General features: G+C 38.2%; 1 protein-coding gene across 5 annotated transcripts in view; it reads right to left on the bottom strand.

Annotated features, from left to right (window-relative positions):
* Positions 1 to 22,951, bottom strand: part of cacna1g (calcium channel, voltage-dependent, T type, alpha 1G subunit) — a 296,673-nt gene that overhangs the window by 122,322 nt on the left and 151,400 nt on the right. For all 5 annotated transcript variants that reach the window (XM_067429513.1, XM_067429516.1, XM_067429515.1 and 2 more), the window contains exons 6-10: positions 15,658 to 15,817; positions 13,749 to 14,040; positions 10,969 to 11,061; positions 8,824 to 9,634; positions 7,519 to 7,898 (exon numbers count right to left, since the gene is read on the bottom strand). In XM_067429513.1, the coding sequence (XP_067285614.1) occupies positions 7,519 to 7,898; positions 8,824 to 9,634; positions 10,969 to 11,061; positions 13,749 to 14,040; positions 15,658 to 15,817 (1,736 nt within the window). The remainder of the gene's footprint in view (positions 1 to 7,518; positions 7,899 to 8,823; positions 9,635 to 10,968; positions 11,062 to 13,748; positions 14,041 to 15,657; positions 15,818 to 22,951) is intronic.

Raw genomic sequence — 22,951 nt, 5'->3', positions numbered from 1 at the left:
ATGGCACATGACACACATCTTCATAAACAGAGAAGGGAGAATCACATTTGTTTTCTTTATTTTAGACATTTTATTTTGAATGTGAATTTTGCTAAATAAAACAATAATAAATTTGGCAGAGTACAGTGAAGTTGCTCATAATTACAAACAGTCTAAACAGATCAGATTGTTAAAACTGTGCTAAAAATAAGCTGCAATGTAATTGTTCACTGAATTGGTTAGGGACATGGAAAAGACTGCAGCATTACTTGCATTGATTGACAGTAACTAGGAATTCAAAAGTTTGGGGTCAATTAGGATTTAAATTAAATTTTTAAATTTTAAAAAGATATAATTTTTTTATTCAGCAAAGATCCATGAAATCGATTAACAGTGACAGTAAAGAGTAATACATTTCAATGTATATTTACATTTCTGTTTCAAATGAATGCTGCTCTTTTGACATTTCTATCCATCAAAGAAAATTAACAAAATCCACATTTCACATTTTCTTAAGTTTGCAAACAATGAGAAATGTTTCTTAAAATGTAATAATATTTCCACAATATTACTGTTTTACAGTAGTATTTAATCAATCAAATGCAGCCTTGGTGAGCAAAGAAACTTGCAAAAGCATTGTATTTTTCCCAACCTCAAACTTTTGAATGGTAGTGTATACGTCTAGTATTGTACACAAGCATTAGCTGTATGCAGGGACTAAAAGTAACTTGTTGCCACACCAACCAATGGCCTGTGACTTATTTTTCCCGGCCATAAATATTTTTTACGAGCCATGAAACTGTTTTAGCAAAAAAAGGTTATGACACCAAAAATGTAGATACCAGTGATAATTTACAAATTCCATGCACAGAAATATAATAAAGTAATCAAATATAAAATAACTGTATAACAGATGAATCCTAATTAAAGTTCTAAAAATTATTCAATCAAGATCAGTGGGTGATTTTTCTTTGTTGTGTTGTTTGATTAACATTAAAAACAGACGACAGCAGGTATTTATTAGGCTGCTGTCACTTTAAGAGCTAATGCACGGATCCAATATACTTATACACATGCATTTTCTTTAAAGAAAACATAACTGACTATGTTTACGAGGATACTCGCCAATACAGGCATTTTAAAAAAATACAGTCCCTGACAAAAGTCTTGTCGCTTGTGTACAAATTGACCTAAATTGCCGCTGAAATATATTTCTAATCAAGATTTTTTTACAAGAAAAAAAAATATTCCCAACCATAAAAGAGGCCAAATTCTGCAGCAGGACGGTGCTCCATCGCATACTTCCATCTCCACATCAAAGTTCCTCAAGGTGAAGAAGATCAAGATGCTCCAGGATTGGCCAGCCCAGTCACCAGACATGAACATCATTGAGCATATGTGGGGTAGGATGAAAGAGGACGCATGGAAGACGAAACCAAAGAATATTGATGAACTCTGGGAGGCATGCAAGACTGCTTTCTTAGCTATTCCTGATGACTTCATCAATAAATTGTATGAATCCTTGCCAAACCGCATGGATGCAGTCCTTCAAGCTCATGGAAGTCATACAAGATATTAAATTTGGATCTCACAGCACCACAACTTAATTTGCTGACATATTTTTGTATTTGCAGTAAATTTGTTCAATTTCTGTATAGGTGAAAAAACTTTTGTCTTGCCAAAATTTGACCTTTCTGTCTTGATTCATTAAATGATAAATATTTTTTCTGTGAAAATTATTTATTTCAGTGCATTAAACATAATTTGGGAGGGTTTTAGCTTTTCATATGAGCTATTTCTAACACCAATGAATTAATTAAAAGTCAGGTTAATATCAGGTATTTCTAGAAAATAGATAAGGGACACGACTTTTGTCAGGGACTGTAATTCATTTGCAAAATAATTAATTTTGTGCTATCTGAGAAGCAGATTTTGGATGTTTGAGCACAGTTCGGATGTTTGAGCACGGGAAAACTTCCCACATAGTGAGTAACAGATTGAGTTCCCTTTCACATCTTTCACATTAATTATTGAATAAAGGCTTAAACTTTTGTTACATTGCCTATCAACTGTCCTGAGCATCATTCACATTTGTTCACGGTCATGTTCTCACAACATTTCAAATATTCATAAAAAATATAATAATAAGGTGAAACTCACACCTTTTCATATACTTGCCATTGCCAACAAGCATATACTTCAATTTGGGACTTGGCGAGCGTAGGTCCTGGTTGTGTGGGTGAAATATTTTTTAGTAAAATCCTAAAAGGTAGGTAGAGGCAAATATCCCTTTTTGGCTAAAACAATTGACAGATATATAGCTCAAAATGGAAGAGAAACAGCAACAAAGCCAAGAAATAAACGAAACAGAATGGGCTGAGGAGCTTTTGAACAACTTGGGCTAAAGGTAGAATGTAAAACCTGATGGAAAAGAGAGATGGAGATGTGCCTGTAGATTTATTTTTAACCTCTAAAATAAAAAGCACACACTTCAGCTCCGTAAATAGCTGCCATGTGGTCAAGTTTTGTGTGGTTTTCATGCGTAAGATCAAGCGATCAACATGTCTCCTCTCCAAAAAACACAGAGCGGAGTATGGAAGGAGCCCGCACACAACACAGCTCACATCAATGTAGCAAAATTCACATTCACACATTCCCCCCTTTGGCTACACTCTGTGAAATTCCACTTGATCTTAACTTCATCCAGCAATGTGTGATTTTTCCATCTGTACCACACAATGGAATACCAAAACTGGACAACACAACATCAAATACTGTTTTGAACCCTACTAGCAACATTTCAAGCTCAGGATTGGTAAACAAAGTTGAAAATGTTGCAGTCAATAGCTTCTTTTTTCATTCCAAAGAGGGTTTAAAAAGTGATGCAGGACATCAGTGATAGGAAGAGAGGAGCTCAGACAAGTATGAAAGACAAAAGGCAATAGAAGCTTCAGGAATGTGAAACAGGAACAGATGCAATTAGCCAGATTGGAAGTTTTATGGGGATCAAAAAACCCAAGTGACCTTGTGCATCCAAATTCTTGCGCTATCTCAGTCTCCAATTCTCCAGATGGACTGTGCCGTAAAGACGACGCTCACTGCCAGAATTCCCCAGGAGTTTACGGGGAACAAAACGAGAGGAGAGACAAAAGCAGAAGTAGTCCTGAGGGGGAGGGGAATGCCATCCGTGTGTTTTTGTGTCTGTGTGCGCGCTGGCTTCTTTCAGACTACAGCAGACAACGAAGGACACAATGGAATTGTGAATATTCTGTACATTACCATTACATGACGTGCTATAATTTCAAACAGAAGCTTTTTTTTAGGGGCCAAGCACTGATTGTGTGTTGGCATCTAGTTTTCATTGGCATTCTTATTATTATTTTTCTTCTTCCACTCTGGAAGTCTATAGCCCCTTTCACACTGCGATTCCGGCAAATACACGGATAATGCGACCCGGCATTTGTTCCCAGGGCATTAGATTTGGTCCATTCATACTGCCAGCGAAATACCGTAATATGTGCGCCTTCACACACAACCCGTAACGGTCCCGGATCGAGTTGACACGTGACATCCGGATGTGACGTATAATGGCGAGCGATCTCAGCTTCAGCGCGGATATCAAGGAGCTCCGTGGTCTTGACTTGTGTCCAGTTTGCGCACATTTCTGCTTGTTTAATTTTAGTTTATTTTGTATACGAACACTCTCTTCGTTTAAAACACCGACTAGCTCTTCTGGCACTGCAGGGTTGTATTATTGAAAAAACAAGCTCTAGGAGTCGCACGATAACTACGTACACGTTGCGGCATTACTTTTGGCTTTTGTTCACACAGCGCTCGTCCCGGATCGAACCCCGCAATGTTACTAGGTCCCCGACCCGGGTTCAATTCAGTAATCCATTCCGGGACGTGGTTGCTTTCACACAGAAGGCGACCCAGCAATGTTCCGGGAATATTGCGGGTCCAACGTGCAGTGTGAAAGGGGCTTATGGCAGAACTGTGTGTGTTATGAAATGTGGCAGTCCTAACATTCACCACAGCAAAGTTGGAGTCTCTAACGCAATCCCTCTAGCGCCACCAACTGCCCAAAGTTTCACTTACATTTATGCAAATAACTTTTACTTTTGAATCATAAGAAACAAAAATCTTCTGATTTCTTGGCTCAAAATGATTCGATTGCACCCTATGACACAATTTTCTGTCATTAAACTTCTCCCACAATTTTTTTTTTCTTCATGAAAATGTAATCAAATCATCTTTAGGGTGTGATGGCAAAAAAGTTATCAAAAGCTTTTTGACAAACCCATGCATTCTAGGACACGCAAACAAATTGGAATACGAGCATGCCTTATCTCCACAATGCTGTAGCGTATTCTGACTAAACCTAGGGCACGTTCAAGCTTAAACTGGTGCGCAACGTCGTCATGTTTCCTGGAAATATTGTGCAACGGGTTTGAGATACATTTTCTCTTGTTTGGTGGGTGTGTCAAAAATGTCAACCCAATCAGCAGCAACATGTATATATAAATCACACCGTATTAAAGAGACAGCTCGCAAAATGGGTCAAAAAATACCACATATTTATATATTTCGCTCTTGTATTGTGGTGTGACACTTTCATAAACTTTTCTATACTCCTCTGATTATATAATCGTAAATATTAAAATATCATAGCACAGCATTGATCAGCAATAATGATAAGCCTAGTACTCACAATAAAAATAATAAGGTCATGTAAGTAGATCATAACACAGTCTCAGAGGTAAGAGGTGCATTATCCTTCACCTAAAGTGTTTTATTCTTTTCATTCTGAAATGCGAGGCAAATGTTGGACCACAATAATGAGCAACCAGTTTCCACAAATCCCTTTACTCTTTTATTCTAGACAGCAAGGGTAATAACTGTAACATTGAGCGTGTTTTGCAGTATTAAACATGTTTTTATATCGATTTCATCAGGCTCTGAGAATTCTTTAAAACGAACACAAATAATGGCCTTCTCAGCTGCTATAGTTGAAACTCTTCCGTCAACAGAACAGGGTGCTTAATTCAGCACAGTTTCCGTAAAAAAACGGAAACGCCCTGGTATGTATCATCACAAACATTACCTGAGGCTAAATGATGCGATTCGGCACAGCGCCACCAACTGGTCCGGAGATAGCAAAAATGGCTATTTTGTGAATTTACAAGGTGACTCTACATCTAATAAAAAACATTCACTTTTGGCAGGGTGGTCGCTTCAGTTCATGAGGCAGAGGACCAAAATGTTTATACTGCCCACATATTCGCTCCCGGATGCCAGCAGATGCTCATTTATTTCATATTTTTTGAATAACTCAAATTACCAGAATAAATCATTCTAATCAGTCGGGGATGATGAATGTTGTTTTCTTGTCTGAGAATCTACCATTTTATATGAAAAATACAAAACTCTACATCACTTCATCATCCTTCAAAGTTGCAAAGTCTCATAAAATACTGATCATTTTCCTAGTTGTTCATGTCAAAGCCCTGAGATACGACTTCAATCACGAGCAAGGCGGGCATGAACCGTGGTGTGTGCCCTCCAAAAGATCTGGAAGACTGCGGCATGCAAGCACATTGTGTAAACAATGCAATGAATTTCAGATGTGTGCCAGTTGCCCTTTTTCTTCAGTTCAGCCCTCGGACTCATGCTCATTCTCCAGTATGGTGAATTACCCGCACAATGGTAAACAACAAAATCATGGTGCATTTGGAAAGGCTTGCATTTCGTAATACTGCAGAAAAGGCCAGTGGGGGCAGATGGGTAGATCGTGTGTTGAATTTATATATTTTGCCAAAATCATCAGTATTAAAACAATAAAAGACCTGAAATATTTCATTTGGTGTGCTATGAATCTAAAATGAATCTAATATGAAATATATTTTTATCATTACATTATGGAAAATAATGAACTTTTATCACATATTCTATTTTTTTTTTAGAAGAACCTGTATATATATATATATATATATATATATATATATATATATATATATATATATATATATATATATATATATATATACACACACACACACACACATACATGCATACAAAATTTAGGGGTCAGTAAGATTGTTTTAAAAAGTTTTAAAATAAGTCTCTTATGCTTGCCAATGCTGTATTTATTTGATAAATATTTTTTTAAAAATACAGTAAAAACATTAATATTGTGAATATTAAAATGTATCATAACTGTTCTACATTAATATATTTTAAAATGTTATTTATTTAAATAAAGCTGAATTTTTAGCATCATTACTTCCGTGTCAGAATGATCCACCAGAAATCATTTTAATATGCTGATTTGCTGCTCAAAAACATTTCTTATTATTATCAGTGTTGAAAACAGTTGTGCTGCTTAATATTAGAAACCGTGACACATTTCTTTAGGATTCTTTGACGAATAGAAAGTTCCATAGAACAGCATTAAATTGAGTAATAAAAGTAAGTAATGCTACTAAATATTCAGGGCTGGGCGATAAAACGATAAGGACAGTTCGATAAATTCTGCGCATGCGTATTGCAGACTGGGCTTCTGGGTGCTGCACGCGCTGTTGTTTACAGTCAGTGACTGACAGGCTTGGAGGATCGTAGTGAAGAGGAGCGTGAAAAACGAGCGATAGTGATTAAAATTTAGCGCTCACGACCAGCTCGGATGACACAGATATCGTTGACAAGTTAGTTCGCTCAACTTCAGTGGTTTGGAGATATTTTGGCTATCACATCTGACATAAAACAGCAACGTATGTTGACTGCTTATCATAGGTTCACCACGCGGAATGCTTCTTCGAAGTTCTTCCATATAACACTGAGCCCAACACAGCGGTAAATCTACATTAACTACATTCACGCACAGGCTTATCACCTTGTTAGTTGTAGTGGGTGACTTACAAGCTAATGTTACCAAACTATTATCACTAAAACATCAGACTTGTACATGATCGCTATCGTAATTGTTTGTCTTTGGTGATGTATTAATGACTCAGCATTGCCTGTATCAAAAGAGAAATTATTTCATCCGATGTTTAAAATGAATAAAACAGACAGACCTTACTGGAGTTACACATCTACTGAACTCTGCTCTCTCCCTCCTCTCCCGACCACTGTGACTGTAGGTGGGGCGGTGTTTGTGTCAGTGACATGCGTGCGCGCGCGCGCTTGTGTGTGTGTGTGTGCGTGTGAGAGAGAGAGATGCACGGTGGACCTTGCTGAATACAAATATTATTTTAAAAATTCATATATCATACTGATCCCAAACTTTGAACATTAGTGTTTAAAGTCAGATTTGAAATTTGAAGTCACAGTTACGAAAAATGATGCCAATTGTTAGATAAAGTAGAAATAACTGTGAAGTATAAAGCCATGTTGTGAGATATAAAGACACAATTAGGAGGAATAATAACAGGTTTTTTTGTTGTTGTTTTTTACTCTGAGGCAAAAAATAATAATTTTATTTTAAAAATGAGGGTTTCCATATATCAAATCAGTGAGAACAGCATAGAGACGTGCACTAACCTGCTCATGATACTCGATGCCCATGCTGAGTGTGTTAATGAGAATGGCAATCATTATTCCTCGTCCGAAATACTTGCTGTCCACAATCTTCCGGAAAGTGTCGCACACCAGCCTCCAGAAATGGACCACCTTTGCTGCTCGAGCTCCTAATGCAAACTTCTTCTTTTTGTTGGGATCTCTGCTGTCCCGATAATGGGCATCCTGTGTGAACTCATACACGCCCTCACTGTCAGAGTCTGCCGTCTCATTCCCATCCATTCCCTCAGAGTCATTTCCCATCAATTTGGCACAATACGGACATGTCTCTGGGTCAAAGGTCAAAGTAGCGTCCAAGTTTGTGCCACTGCTGCTCACAGGGGCATCCTTGCAGATGATTTTGCCTGAAATGTATAAGACAGAAATACTGTACATCAGAAAAAAAATATGCATAGACAGATGTCTATTTCTTAAGATTGTTTTTTTATATTTAGGTTTTTTCAATGTTATTTGGGCTTAAATTTCACTGGTAATTTGGTTAAAATAATTGTAACACTTGTAAACACTCAATGTATAAATTATACCCATCCAAATTTAAATAAAAACAATAATAGTTATATAATAGTTGTTTGCTATAATAGTTGGAAAATGCAAAAATATGCACATAAAAATATGAACATCCTTTCATTTGAATTGTAAGGTGTTTTGAAATAATAAGCACTACTGTAAGGTCATCCGTGTGTTTTTTTATTTATGGTTTTGTTTATGGTTTGTCTATGTTTTTTTTTCAATTTTCAGTTATTCTGGAAAAATATATTGTGTGTGGGATTCTTTGACATGTATGTATATATTTTAAAGAACATAACATTTAATCATAATTTGCATACATACACATACAAACACTTTAATTTTCTTACATTTAAATACCTTTTTTCATAATTTGCTCTAATAGCTGAAAATTGCAAAACTATGTATGTACTATCACATCAAATGATGTAAGATCTAGAGACAACACGGCTGTTTTTGCCCTGATGTCAAAAATATTGATTTGCTATAAATCATTTTTTTGTTTCTTTCATGAGAAAAATGTAATCATTTTATTTGAATAGTATACTAACTAGAGCCTCTAACTGGATTATTGAATAGATTTCTCTTTGATGAATTTCCAGAAAATGTAACTATTATATAGTATTACTATGAGAAAGATGTGAACAAAATATAAAATCTAAAATTACTTGTACAGTGATTTCATTCACACTTGCCAGTCTTACTCTAAACCCACGTGTGTTGCACATTCAGCTCAAGTAACTAAATTTAAAATCAATTTACCAGGAGGACCTTGAGTCTCCACCAGGCACTGCGAGGTGTTGATGGGAGTTGGGGCTATGTTTAGGTTGGTAAGGACGCTAGCAGTACAACCACCCCCTCCAGGCTCCAGGATTCTCTGTCTGAGCTGCTCTAAGGCCAGAGAGGACTGTAATGTGGGGTAGTTTTTGTGCACTGGAGCTGCAAATGGCAATGAGTTCCTTTTATATGCCTGGAGCAGTGTGGGAGAAGGTGAGGGGCCAAAGCGCAGCGGCTCGAGGTGGCCCGCAACCTGATAAACACTATGCATAGATTCTGCACCGCTGGGGACCAGAGACCCACAAAAGGGGTCCTGCTGAGGGATAATGACAGGTAAAATAAGACGCCCAGAGTTGTTGACATTGCCACTCTGGGAACCGTTGTCCACCTCTCTGCCCCCGTCGGTTCGGACACTTCCATTGCCCAGATGGTAGTGATGGTGATGGTGATGATGGTGCATGACGTGTCGGATGGATCCCTGGCGCTGCTTCTGCCGACGTCTTTTCGTGGGTGGCGGTTCCAGCGGCGGGGAAGCGCATATCCGCAGCCCTGCCCGGCGACCGGCGGCCCGGATGAGGTGGCCGATTTGCCTGATGCCTTTGCGGATAATGTGGACTAGGTACTTGAGCAGCTCATCATAGCAGCTCCCTGGCTCAGAGAAGCTGTTCAGCGTGCTGGCGTTGGACCTGAAGCGCACTCTCTGCTCCTTCATGAGCTGACTCTCCCGTTGCTTGGTCTCAGAGAACTGTGTCGCTATGACAACTAGACAAAGGTTGATCATGAAGAACGAGCCCACCTGAAAAACAGTGGAGGGAGTGGAGCAGACCATGAACAGAGAGAGCTTCACTGCTCATTAACAACATTGTTACTGTAACAACAAGAAAAGATGGCATGATAAAAATAGCAAGCATAAAATCGATGGTTATTTTCTGTACTAATAGGATTTGAAATTAACAGATTGGACGTTCAGAACAACGCCACATACTGTACTTTCTTCTGTTTAACACAAAAAACAGAAATGTTTCGTTTTTGTTGTTTTTTTCTCCAATGGACAAGTTTAGCTTCAAAATCTTTTCTTTTGCATTCCGTACAAGGAAGTTGTACATGTTTGGATAGACATGAGAGTGAGTAAATGATGAAAGAATTTTCATTTTTATGTGAGCTATCCATTTAAATAACCCTAAGTGCCTGTCATTGACAAATTTAAACAGTTTTCTGTCCGTTTGATTATAACAATCCATTTGCTAGGCTTAAAAAAAAAACATGATTCATTGCATGTCATAGAAATATACGGTACAACTGCAACTCATTTTTTTTGACACTAATGTTGATGCTTGCCTCCCCTGAGCCGATTAAGTTTAAACAATCTCCTTAAAGTGTGAGGTGAGTTTGATGGGGTAATTGAGAATGAATGGGGGAAAGTCCAACACGCTTTGATTGGATATGATCGGTTATAATTGGATATGATTGGTTTGTGCGATAAATCTTGTTTTCATGCACGTTCTCAAATCGGCCTGAATGGAGAGAATTATGGCTTTAATGGGAAGACTAATTAAAAATAATTAAATAACTCAGCCACTTGGATATCACATTTTATGTCACAACAAAATCAAACTTGAAAAGAAAAGAAAAAGTTGAACATTAGGTCACAAATAATATATATTGTTTCAATTGTTACAATTGTTACTGTCAAATGTATTGCCTTTAGTGGCAGTGCGTAAAAAACACTAACTTATTACATTTATACTTGCTTTAATTAAACAGTTTTATGATGGGTAAAAATACAAAATAGAATTGTATTTGGTCGCTCTTTTTATGCAATGTTAAACAGGTTTTAAATAAGTGAAAAGCTTTAAATTGAACTGCAACATAAATTTAAATTTGAAATATATATTTTTTAAAAATATAAGGACTTTTCCTCCTTATTTTAAAACACCACTGATATACGTCACTGATATAATTTCAAAATCTTTAAAACATGATTCTCTTGTCTTTGTCTAATGAGCTGTCTAAGTTTGTCTGACGTATAGTTACACCAAAGACAGTCCGCCTGGTCAGTGACAGTGATAGTCCAGGTATCACTCTCATAAACGTGTCCTGGTCTGCCCAGCTCAGCCCGAAGCCACTCACTATTATCAGGAGAATGAAGTAGATGAAATTGTAGAAGGAGTGAGAATCCATAACAAAGTACATGATGTCCACCCAGCCCTCAAGAGTAATAACCTACAGGAAAGAACAAAAGTGATTCAGTGCAGCTTATACACATGAGGCGCAGTTTATAAAATGCTTTATTTTTATATAAAAATATTTTTATATAAAAAGTGTGCAAAAAGATTTGGTAAATGCCTAATGTCAATACAAGTGACATGCAAACCAAAAGCATAAGTAATCTCTGATGCTCCCATGATCAGTTTTCAGTTCTGTACCAAAGCATGTATGATTAGGTTGACAATACAGACATCTTATGCTCAGGAGGGACACCATACCCAGCATGCACTCTTCATTCCCTTTGATTAATCTGTCACAGATTAGATTAGGGAGAAACAGGGAAAGGCAAAACCGGAAAGGAAAGGCACTTTGCTTGCTATTTACAGGGCAATTGGGTGTGCTAGCAGGATGAAGGGCTGTCAGACAGCTAATTCATTTTTAGATACTAAAAATTAAGCGCCTAGCCACAGAATTGGCCGCTTGCAAAAGGAAGATTAAGTCATCGGGCCATTCCACGGTTCAGTACATGACAGTCTCCTAAATATTTAATAGATTTCTATTTTGGTGTGTTGTAAACATGAGAAGTTAAAGTTTAATTCAATTTGAGATTAGAATCAGTGGGCACATACTGTCGGATGTAGAAGAATTAAAAACCTTATCAACCTTTTGTGATAAAAGAACACAAAATAATTTATACAGACCGCTGATCCCTGCAATTGTCTTTAAGCCAGACTCTAAAAGAGCTAATCCAAAATCCCAGGGCAAATGAGCTTGATATTTTAAACGCCTGACACAGTGTTTAAATATCAACAGAACGGTCAACTGAGGTAAGCACATTATGGTTCATGATAGTAAATTTAGTCTCAGTTTGAATCCATCAGTGAATTATTGGACATATGGATTAACTGTTGGATTAAAGAACCTAAGATTTTGGTGGCTGTGGGAAACCATATCTTTACAGTAAGCTATAAACTGTAGGAAAGCACTGATATTTATAGAAGCTTGTTTTCGTCAGAATTGCAAGATATAGTCAGAATTGCGTGATATAGTCAGAATTGTGAGATATAAAGTCAGAATTGCGAGATATAAAGTCAGAATACGGAGTTATAAAGTTGGAATTACACTTACCTAAAGGATTATTAGCAACACCATACTTATACTGTGTTTGACCCCCTTTTGCCTTCAGAACTGCCTTAATTCTACATGGCATTGATTCAACAAGTTGACGGAGATTTGTGAGATGCACATCCAGGGCACGAAGCTCCCGTTCCACCACATCCCAAAGATGCTCTATTGGGTTAAGATCTGGTGACTGTGGGGGCCATTTTAGTACAGTGAACTCATTGTCATGTTCAAGAAACCAATTTGAAATTATTCAAGCTTTGTGACATGGTGCATTATCCTGCTGGAAGTAGCCATTCAGAGGATGGGTACATGATGGTCATAAAGGGATGCCCATGGTTAGAAACAATGCTCAGGTAGGCCGTGGCATTTAAATGATGCACAATGGGCACTAAGGGGCCTAAAGTGTACCAAGAAAGCATTCCCCACACCACCACCACCAGCCTGCACAGTGGTAACAAGGCATGATGGATCCATGTTCTCATTCTGTTTACGCCAAATTCTGACTCTACCATCTGAATGTCTCAACAGAGATTGAGACTCATCAGACCAGGCAACATTTTTTCAGTCTTCAACTGTGCAATTTTGATGAGCTTGTGCAAATTGTAGCCTCTTTTTCCTATTTTTAGTGGAGATGAGTGGTACCCAGTGGGGTCTTCTGCTGTTGTAGCCCATCCACCTCAAGGTTGTGCGTGTTGTGGCTTAACAAATGCTTTGCTGCATACCTCGGTTGTAACGAGTGGTTATTTCAGCCAAAGTTGCTCTTCTATCGGCTTGAATCGGTCAGCCCATTCTCCTCTGACCTCTAGCATCAACAAGGCATTTTGGCCCACAGGACTGGCGCATACTGGATGTTTTTCCCTTTTCACGCCATTCTTTGTAAACCCTAGAAATAGTTGTGCGTGAAAATCCCAGTAACTGAGCAGATTGTGAAATACTCAGACCTGCCCGTCAGGCACCAACAACCATGCCACGCTCAAAATTGCTTAAATCACCTTTCTTTCTCATTCTGACATTCAGTTTGGAGTTTAGGGGATTGCCTTGATCAGGACCACTCCCCAAAATGCATTGAAGCAACTGCCATGTGATTGGTTGATTAGATAAATTCATTAATGAGAAATTGAACAGGTGTTCCTAATAATCCTTCAGGTGAGTGGAGAAAACCAGCTTCCATTGATATTGACCAGGAAGCCTATAATTTTTTATATTAAAGTTCTTAATGTTTGTGTAAATCAAATAAATAAACAAATCAAATAGTTTTAAATGCTACAAATGAATTTAGGCATCACAATATTATAATGTACAGTTTAGTATGAAAAAGGCATTTACTTTAAAATTTACAAAAGATTATATTTTAAGTGTTATTTAATTATTTGTGTTTTAAGAGACTAACTTTGAGCATCAGATGATGTCAGTGAAAAAAATGAGCATGCACAATTAAATACACAGTATCGAATCTCTACCGATATCGTAACAATATATTGTGCAATCTTTCTAAACTGTCATAAGTCATTGTAAGTCTTTTCTTGTATAAGTCTTCACAGCAATAAAAGAAGTTATATAATAGAAAGATGGATAACCTGAAAGATGGCAATCCAGGCATAACCAATGTTGTCAAAGTTTATGGCCCCCTTGAAGGGATTGGCCTCTCCGGCAGAGCAGTTGGTGTAATACTTGTTCCAGTTGACGCAGGTGGTGTTGTCTGTGCTATTGTAAGCTGCCATGTCCAGCTGGCACTGTCGGCCCTCCTCATGGAGCGTGGGGATGGAGGTGCACAGGCGCATGCCATTCTCCCGTGGTTGAGAACAGATAAATGGGTTTTCATCATCGTTTTCGGTGTGGTAGTACTTGTGCAAGTCTAGACTGGTAGGCCTGTACAAAAAGATAACACAAATCACGTTTTTATCAGCAGAGTTTGTTTTTACAACAACAAGAAGTTGATGCAATGAAAATGTAATTACTTTCATGACATTCCAAATTCGTATGACCTTCTTTGTTTTAGGGAAGACAAATGAGAAATCTTTAAAAATTTAATCCCATGCAGTTACAATGAAAGGGAAGTGAGGCTTTCAGGCTTCAAAACTGGCACAGTACAAAGGAATAATCATTTTTAATATTTGTTGTTGTTGTTGTTTTCAACTTAAAAGTTCTAGTCCTCAGTTGCTGTCATTTAAGTGCAGCAAATGGTCAAGATATATATATATATATATATATATATATATATATATATATATATATATATATATATATATATATATATATATATATATATTTTTTTTTTTTTGTTTGTTTTTTTTTTAATGCACCTCTTGTGTTCCACGAAAGAATGAATATGTATGCAATGCATAGACGCACAGTTCAGAAAACTCATGCAAATAAATGCAAATCAACTGTGCATTAAGCAGTAACTAGGCCAATGAAGACTTCAGTGCTTGGCCTCAGTTTCTCCTAGGGTTGGGAAAACACCCAGTAAGCACCAGTCAGGCTGCAGCGAGATCAACGGTAACTATCTCCAGAAGAAAAGCGATTGAGCAAGGCCTAGCTGTAATGGCGTTTGGCTCTGACACTGGATAATTGGGCCGTCTGTCAACACAAATTCACCTCATAGAGAAAGTGCCATGGCGAATTAGCTGCACAAGTACCTTCAATTACCCATTGGGACAAATCCTAGCCTTCCAAAGAACCCTGCCCCTTGAAATATTTATTTCTTAAGAGCAATTTAACAGTTTAAGACCGTCTTAATGTTACATAATCACAGCGCCAAGCCAATCTCTGAGAGGCGGTGGATTCCTTAAAAAGCTGTGCCAGGCAGTGAATCCATGGGGTCTAATTCATGTTTTTAGTGCAATGATAGCTGTGGAGTTAACTGAGCTAGATGATAAACGAAACAAATTGATGCATGGTTGAAAATTTGTTAAGTACTAGTAATGAGATCAATTAGAAGTATTAGGATCTCATTAGCTAATATTTTTATGATTCATCAAATATAAAATAGTGTATGCTACATGTGTATGCATTTCTCAAAGGAAATCGCCTTTCAATAGTCCCTGTGTGACCCTTTCACATTTGTGGACATTTTCCACTTTTTAAAAATAAAAATCAAGCTTTTCTTGCTCCTAAAGTGTTACAGTAACATAAAATGGACAACACACTAATACTCAAACTAAATGCATAGTCAGTACATAGAATAAGGATGGATGGATGGATGGATGGATGGATGGATGGATGGATGGATGGATGGATGGATGGATGGATGGATGGATGGATGGATGGATGGATGGATGGATGGGTTTTGGTTAATTTATGTGTTGCTCTTTATGGATTTCAATGTAGGCCCATAAAATCCTGAATAAATGGATCTGGCGTTGACATTTGGCCATTCGTTATTACAATAATGTGAGAGCACATTATAACCCTCCTTATCTTAAGACTCCTGAGGTCAATTGTAAATTGATATTGGAACCCTGATGCTAAAGCCATCACACTCACAGGGAGAAGTTTTCAGGGAGGAAGCAGCGGTTGCGGAGAAGCCCGGCCCACAACTGGACTCCTACAATCCCAAAGATGAAGAAAACAAAGAAGCAAAGCAGCAGCACATTGCCCAGCATGGGGAGAGTGTCCAGCAGAAGCGTCACCAGGATTCTCATACCTGCAACACAGAGCAACCATGGTGTTATTTCATCCCTCACACACAAACATATACACACACACACACACACACACACACACACACACACACACACACACACACACACACACACACACACACACACACACACACACACACACACACAATTGCCACAAGCATATTGATTTTATAGTGCAATAATGCACTAAACAAACTGTTGCCCCGTTTTAATAGTTATGGAGGCTCAATGTAGAGCCACAGTATGATTGTTTATGTGCCAGTAAAAATCTCTGCTGATATCCAGTTTTTTTAGATACTGTTGCCCTGGCTTCTCCAATATATCTGCCCTGTGTCAAACCACAATGCCAGCTGACTGAAGCATAAATGATGAAAATCATTTCCTGTTCAGGGTTTGGCAGGTAATTGGTGGAGCAGGGTAATCCAGCCGGTGCTCCCTGGCAGCCTGCAGTCTGTGGGTGATAACTGTGGTCGGCTGTAATTTCCACATTTAGAGGAAGAGTGAGTGGCGATAAGCAGTGAGGCATTAACAGGAATGAATGACAATAGAAGATCCGTGTCATCACATAAAATGGCTCAGTGCTGTGCGGGTTTACAGAGCTCAGTATTGTGCAGATGCTGCATTTCTCAAAGCCGTCGGCTTCAAGATGGGAATTAGCCCCTTAAATTCACTCTTCACTAATGAGACGCCCTGATAGAAGCATGGCCTCAAAATATTTTTATGTCAGGGAAATTAGGAAACGCGGTGCCGTTTTGTGAGTGTTTATCAGCGTGTATCTATTTACTTGTAATTAGGAAATGGTGAGTTCAGAAAAACAATCGAGGTCTCTGAAATTCGGAGTGTTTCTTCCAATTACGATGCGTTTCTCGTGGATAATCCACTGCTCTGAGAATTCTGCACAGAAAATCACTTCCTAACTTCGGTCATTAGTGACTCCAAATGACTGTGGAGTTCACCCTAGCACAGCAATTCAGCTAAGCTTGCCAAGTCAGGGCTTAACAAGCGTTGAATCAGTGACAGCGGCACAGATCTGTGTCCCTTACAAACTGAGAGGTAATTCCCCACAGGGAGGTGTATTTCCTGGAGAAAATCACCTTCCTGAAATTTGGTCCCTTAAGAAGACTGACAAATGGAACAGCAGGGTTATGTGAGTTTCCAATCTTCACAATATGTTAATGGCTGTCTAAGCATGAGGTTGAGCTAACTTTAGTCTACATTCTTCATGTAATGTCAGTTTCCCACAATTTTCCAAATAGTGTACAATTCATTGAATTGTGTAATTTTCCAAAATATGTCAACAGTCGCACTTACTACTCAGATGATTGGCTGAGCCAAATGAACAATAATGGCAGAATTTAAATACCGGCTGTCTATTTAAAAGACGGTCGTCTGCACCATTGGGGCAACTGTCATCAAAATTATTTGAAAATCTTACAGGTATACAGATATTACAGACCTCTCAAACATACAGCTTTGTCAAAAAAAATTTGAAAACCATATAACATTCAAGGGTTAGTTCACCCAAAAATAATGTAATTAATGACTGACATGTTGTTCCACAAACGCATGACCTCCGTTCATCTTCGGAACACAGTTTAAGATATTTTATATTTAGTCTGAGAGCATGTCCAAGTGTATACTGTCCATGTCCAGAAAGCTAATAAAAACATCATCAAAGTAGTCCATATGTGACATCAGTTGGTTAATTAGAATCTCTTAAAGCATCAAAAATACATTTTGGCTAATAGCAAAATAGCAAAACCTACGACTTTATTCAGCATTGTCTTCTCTTCCTTGTTTGTTTTCAAACCTCAAATAAAGATTCAAATCGTTATGAATCAATGAATCGATCAATGATTCGGATCGCATGCCAAACTGCTGAAATCCGATGCTTCAGGAGATTTTAATTAACCAACTGTCGTAGTCCAATGTCCCATATGGACTACTTTGATGATGTTTTTATTCCCTTTCTGGACATGGACAGTAGTGTGCATACACTTGGATACGCTCTCGGACTAAATAAAATATCTTAAACTGTGTTCCGAAGATGAATGGAGGTCTTACGGGTGTGGAACGACATTAGGGTGAGTCATTGATGACATCAATTTTATTTTTGGATGAACTAACCCTTAAAGCAGTGTTCCCTTAAAACATGTTTTACTCAAAGGCCCCCTCCTTTCAGTGTTCTTTTTTGCAAATATACTTGGCAGACATTCTTTACAACTTAAAACAAAGTAGACTCTGCTCTGTTATACAGTAGCTACAAATAAACACAAGTCAACCTGCCATACCAAACAAGACCACATAGCCTTGTTGCCAAAGGACCACATATAACTACTATAGGGATCCATTCATAATTAATAAACTAATACAAATCAGAAATAAAACAATTCTGAATGTGTGGAAACTTACAATACCATCAAGGTTCCTCTAGCTCTCCCGTTGATGCCCACGCCAAAAACCACTGATCCTCACAAACTTCTTTAAAACACTATCCGTTATAAAAACAATCACAGCACATTCATTTTGACAACTACGCAAATATATTGAACTGTTCATGCAGAAATATGTTAAAGTGATCAGCGAGCTGAGAACTCTGTTTGTTTCATATCACTCGCGCGTGCCTATAATGATTGACTCTTGCATGACACTGTAATCGTCTTTACCTAACAAAACTTTATTTAGTTAGCCTAGAGCAGACATAACTTACGGTGTGTTTGCGTATCCTGTGTTCATGAAGCGGTTGAGTGTTTTTAGCCGCCGGTCAGTCTGTATTTCACACGACAGCGGGATTAGAAACGCCTTGGACTGCTCCAAAACAATCACAGGCCATGTCCACACTAATATGGTTTCGTTTGAAAACGCATCATTTTCTCTCCGTTTTGGCCATCCGTCCACACTGAGACGTCGCTTTAAGTCAACGAAAGCGTATCTTTTTGAAAACACCGTCTTGTTCTTCACATCGTAGTGTGGACTGTGAAGACGGAGGTATTTGAAAACAATGACGCATGTCATGTGATGCATATTGAACCAATAAATATGTTTATACCGCTATTGTGCCAGTTATGTGCTATTCACTTTAATGCTAAAATACGTTGCTTTGCACACTCTTATCACATTTCTGCAATGATACTACTTGCATTTGCCCTCCTGTGGCAAAGAGTGGAGTTGCGTTTTAGACCAAACAAACATAATGGTTGCCCGAGTGCGATGGATCAGTGTATTTTGCTAAATAAAATGATCCTGCCAGAAGAATTGTGTGATAACTTTATGATGTCTGTATGTCAGTGAGCTTTTACGCATGTGCAGTAAGTTGAACATGGCGTTCATTGTGGATGAGAAACTTTTGGAAAACGTTCCTGTGGACGGAGAACGTTTTGAAATGTAAATCCTACGCAAATTTACGCTTTAAAATACATTTATAAATGTATTAATTTATTATTTTACTGTTACTTTTATTTCTTGCTGCAAATGAAAATGGGCTTTTCTCTTTGCGAATGAAAATGGAAGAGAAAAGAAATTACATATCCCCTTTATATGATTATGCCACGGATACCAGTCCTTATTTTCCTTACCACTGCATTGACACCCATACTGACAAATTAAATCTAGCAAATATTCCAGAAAATGACTCCTTGTTTACCTATTTTTTATCTGACCCTGTCAGTCTATAGCAATTCACTAATGCAGGTCTCGCTCTACGCAGGTGGCTTAACTCATTTATAAACTCCTCCTGAAAAGATTCATTAGGAGAGAGAGTGTATTCCCCAAGGGGAGACTGTAAATATCCTGCCATAGCCCATTCTATTATGTTAAAAAAAAGTCTCCAAGGCCACACAATGTGCTCGGGTCCCTGTGGATCCCCCTGCCCTTTGGAGTCCTCCACATGCACCAAAAACAAACTCAATAACAAAGCACAGGGGGAAAAAGAGATCATAACCATGCTTTCTATTTATTTCTCATAAGCTTCCACAGATAATAAAAGAGCAGCTTCTCTGTAGCTTTAATTAAACTTTTGTGAGGGGACACGAACACCACATAAACACAGGAGTCTATATTCCACTGTTGTTCTGATAAGTTTTAACACAAGGGTGTCGATGCTTGGCAGAAGACTTAACTAAAGAGATGAGCAGCTTAATCTTCTCAATATTAATTCAATAAGGTTGTAAAAGGACAACACTCAACCCACTGATTTCATTTCTGCATCACACAAAGCTCTTTGTAGCCTGACAAGCCAGACCCACATCAAGATGTTTGGTCTGGAAACTCACCATTGACAGGGCTCAGTCCGAGGGGCGGATAAACGGTTGTCTTTCAAACTCCCTCTGCACATGATTTGATAGCGCTACAACCAACCAGAGCAACGTGAAGCGGAGCTCGCGGATAGATTAAACATTCGGTGTATCCGGTCGGCAAAACTCTGAAATCTTCCCTTTTTAGAATGACTTCAGTGCCGTTCTTTGTTCTTTTCTCAGAGAAAAGCTTAACTCCAAGTCTTCCAGAGTCGCGGCCAAAGCTGATTCGAAAGACCGCCGTTTGCCAGCTTCTGTGTTTACTAGTAACACGCAAGCGCAACTCGGCCGTCATTATGTTAAGCCCCACCCACCGACTCTATACACGATGTGATTGGCCTGACCAGAGTTTTGTTTTTACAGTTCAGACATATATATATATATATATATATATATATATATATATATATATATATATATATATATATATATATATATATATATATATATATATATATATATATATATATATATATATATAAAAGCGTTAATTAATTACGCAAAAAAAAAAAAAAAAATTAATCGCACTTATTTTTGCCCCGCGGAACGTTTTTCAATGAATGAGTTTTGACGGACCGATTATACTGGAACACCAACTAGCGCTCATGCAAGGGGGTAATCTAGCGCTCGGAAAGCGTTCCACCCCTAGGGGCTGCCATTGCTAACCAAACCATCACCTGCTGTTAGCATCCCATTGACTCCCATTCATTTTTGAGTCACTTTGACAGTGAATAACTTTACATCAGAGGCGTTTAAAGACTCCATTTGTCCATTGTATATTTCTAAAGAAACACGACAATGTATAAAAGGCTCCATTACCTTGTATCTTACACTATCGCCCCGCAGAAGCTGTTTTTGTAAAAATAGGCTAACGATTGCGTCATAACCAACGCGACCCTGTCGCACAGTTGAGAAATTACCGTATAGACCTGAGGAGACGCTCGCAGGCAATCTTTTACTGTCTATGAGACAGTCGGGGGGACGTGGAGACATGTCCTGGAGACTAGTCTGATAAAGTCAAGGGGGAAGAATGGGTAGAAGCCCATAGTGAGCCAAAAGCAACGGGAGAAAATATTTAAACAACGTGATTCAGCTTTCGCTTTCCACATCTACTAGAAGACTCACAGCTGTCAGACAGGAGGCTCACGTCACATCTACGTCGTCAAGCTCAGTCTGAGCCTGCGCAGTTCGCTCAGCCATCAGGAAGTGAGTGCCCCTAGGTTGACTTCATTATTTCGCCGTAGACGTCAATGGGGTCGCTGTGTCCATTTCTTTTACTGTCTATGCGCTCATGAGTCACGACAACAACCATGACAACAACAAACCATAGTGAACATGAACGAAGAAGCTGATGAGACCGCTTTGCTTGGCCCCGTGGATGGGAAATTTAGTTTTAAAAAACGAAATGCTGGAAGCGTCGAGAGCATGGTTGTGTGCAAGCTATACAACAGGGGTATCCAAAGTCGGTCCTGGAGGGCCACTGACGTCCTGCAGAGTTTAGCTCCAGCTTGCCTCAATACACTGCTAACGTTTCTAGTATGCCTAATAAGACCTTAATGAGCTGGTACAGGTGTGTTTAATTGGGGTTAGAGCTAAACTCAGCAGAACAGTGGCCCTCCAGGAGCAGGATTGGACACCCCTGCTATACAACAAGGAATTAGCGTATCACCGCAGCACATCGAGCCTCAAATATCACAAATATGCTTTTTCTACACTTAATGGCAAACATTGCACTGGTCTGCTGGACTGAAATAAATAAACAATATTTTGTTGATTAAGCTTATGTATTCAGTCATTATTCAATGGTATGCTAAAAATCCATGTGAAAAATTGGGCTACTTCTCATTGTTCCAGGTCAAATATTTATATGCAATTAAAATGCGATTAATTTCGATTAATTAATTACAAAGCCTCTAATTAATTAGATTAATTTTTTTTATCGAGTCCCGGCCCTAATATATATATATATATATATATATATATATATATATATATATATATATATATATATATATATATATATATATATATATATATATACACATACACATACATATAGGTCCTTCTCAAAAAATTAGCATATTGTGATAAAGTTAATTATTTTCCATAATGTAATGATAAAAATTAACTATATATTTTAAAAATTATACAATTATTCATATATTTTAGGTTCATTGCACATCAACTGAAATATTTCAGGTCTTTTATTGTTTTAATACTGATGATTTTGGCATACAGCTCATGAAAACCCCAAATTCCTGTCTCAAAAAATTAGCATATCATGAAAAGGTTCTCTAAACGAGCTATTAACTGCCTCACTCTCATCTCCATAATTCATAAAATTAGTCACTCATGTGATGGGCAGAGTTATCAGTTCCTCTGTGTCTGCATCTCTTTCCCTGCAGTAGTGCCCTCATGTCTCTCACCCATCTACATGTCCAGCACTCCAATTACAGCTGGCCTTCTAAAAAAGATGACCGCAACGTCACCACTGGCGGACACTTGACATGATGTTGTTCTTCGCCCCAAATAATAATAGAATACGCAAGTGGGCAGCGAGGCGGGTTTCCAATTAACCTCCAACCGCCCTCATGTGTGGAATCATGGTGAATTCTAATCCAGAAGATGAAGTGTAAAGGAGCTCTAGACTTTCTGACAGACTAATCCACTATCTAGGGGGAGTAAAAGGGCATGAATAGCGGTCTGTCTACATATTAAAGGCCTTTTAAGAGGTCGCTTTTCACACCTGCACACCAAAGAGTGAGCCATCTGAACATCACAGCTCTGATGAGTATTTTGATCTGTGAGGGAACATGTTTGTCATCTACTGACAGTTTTGCTATG

Source organism: Pseudorasbora parva, chromosome 21 (genome assembly GCF_024679245.1).
Source record: "Pseudorasbora parva isolate DD20220531a chromosome 21, ASM2467924v1, whole genome shotgun sequence".
In the NCBI taxonomy this organism is placed as follows: Eukaryota; Metazoa; Chordata; class Actinopteri; order Cypriniformes; family Gobionidae; genus Pseudorasbora; species Pseudorasbora parva.
This window is presented reverse-complemented; position numbering and strand designations above follow the sequence as displayed.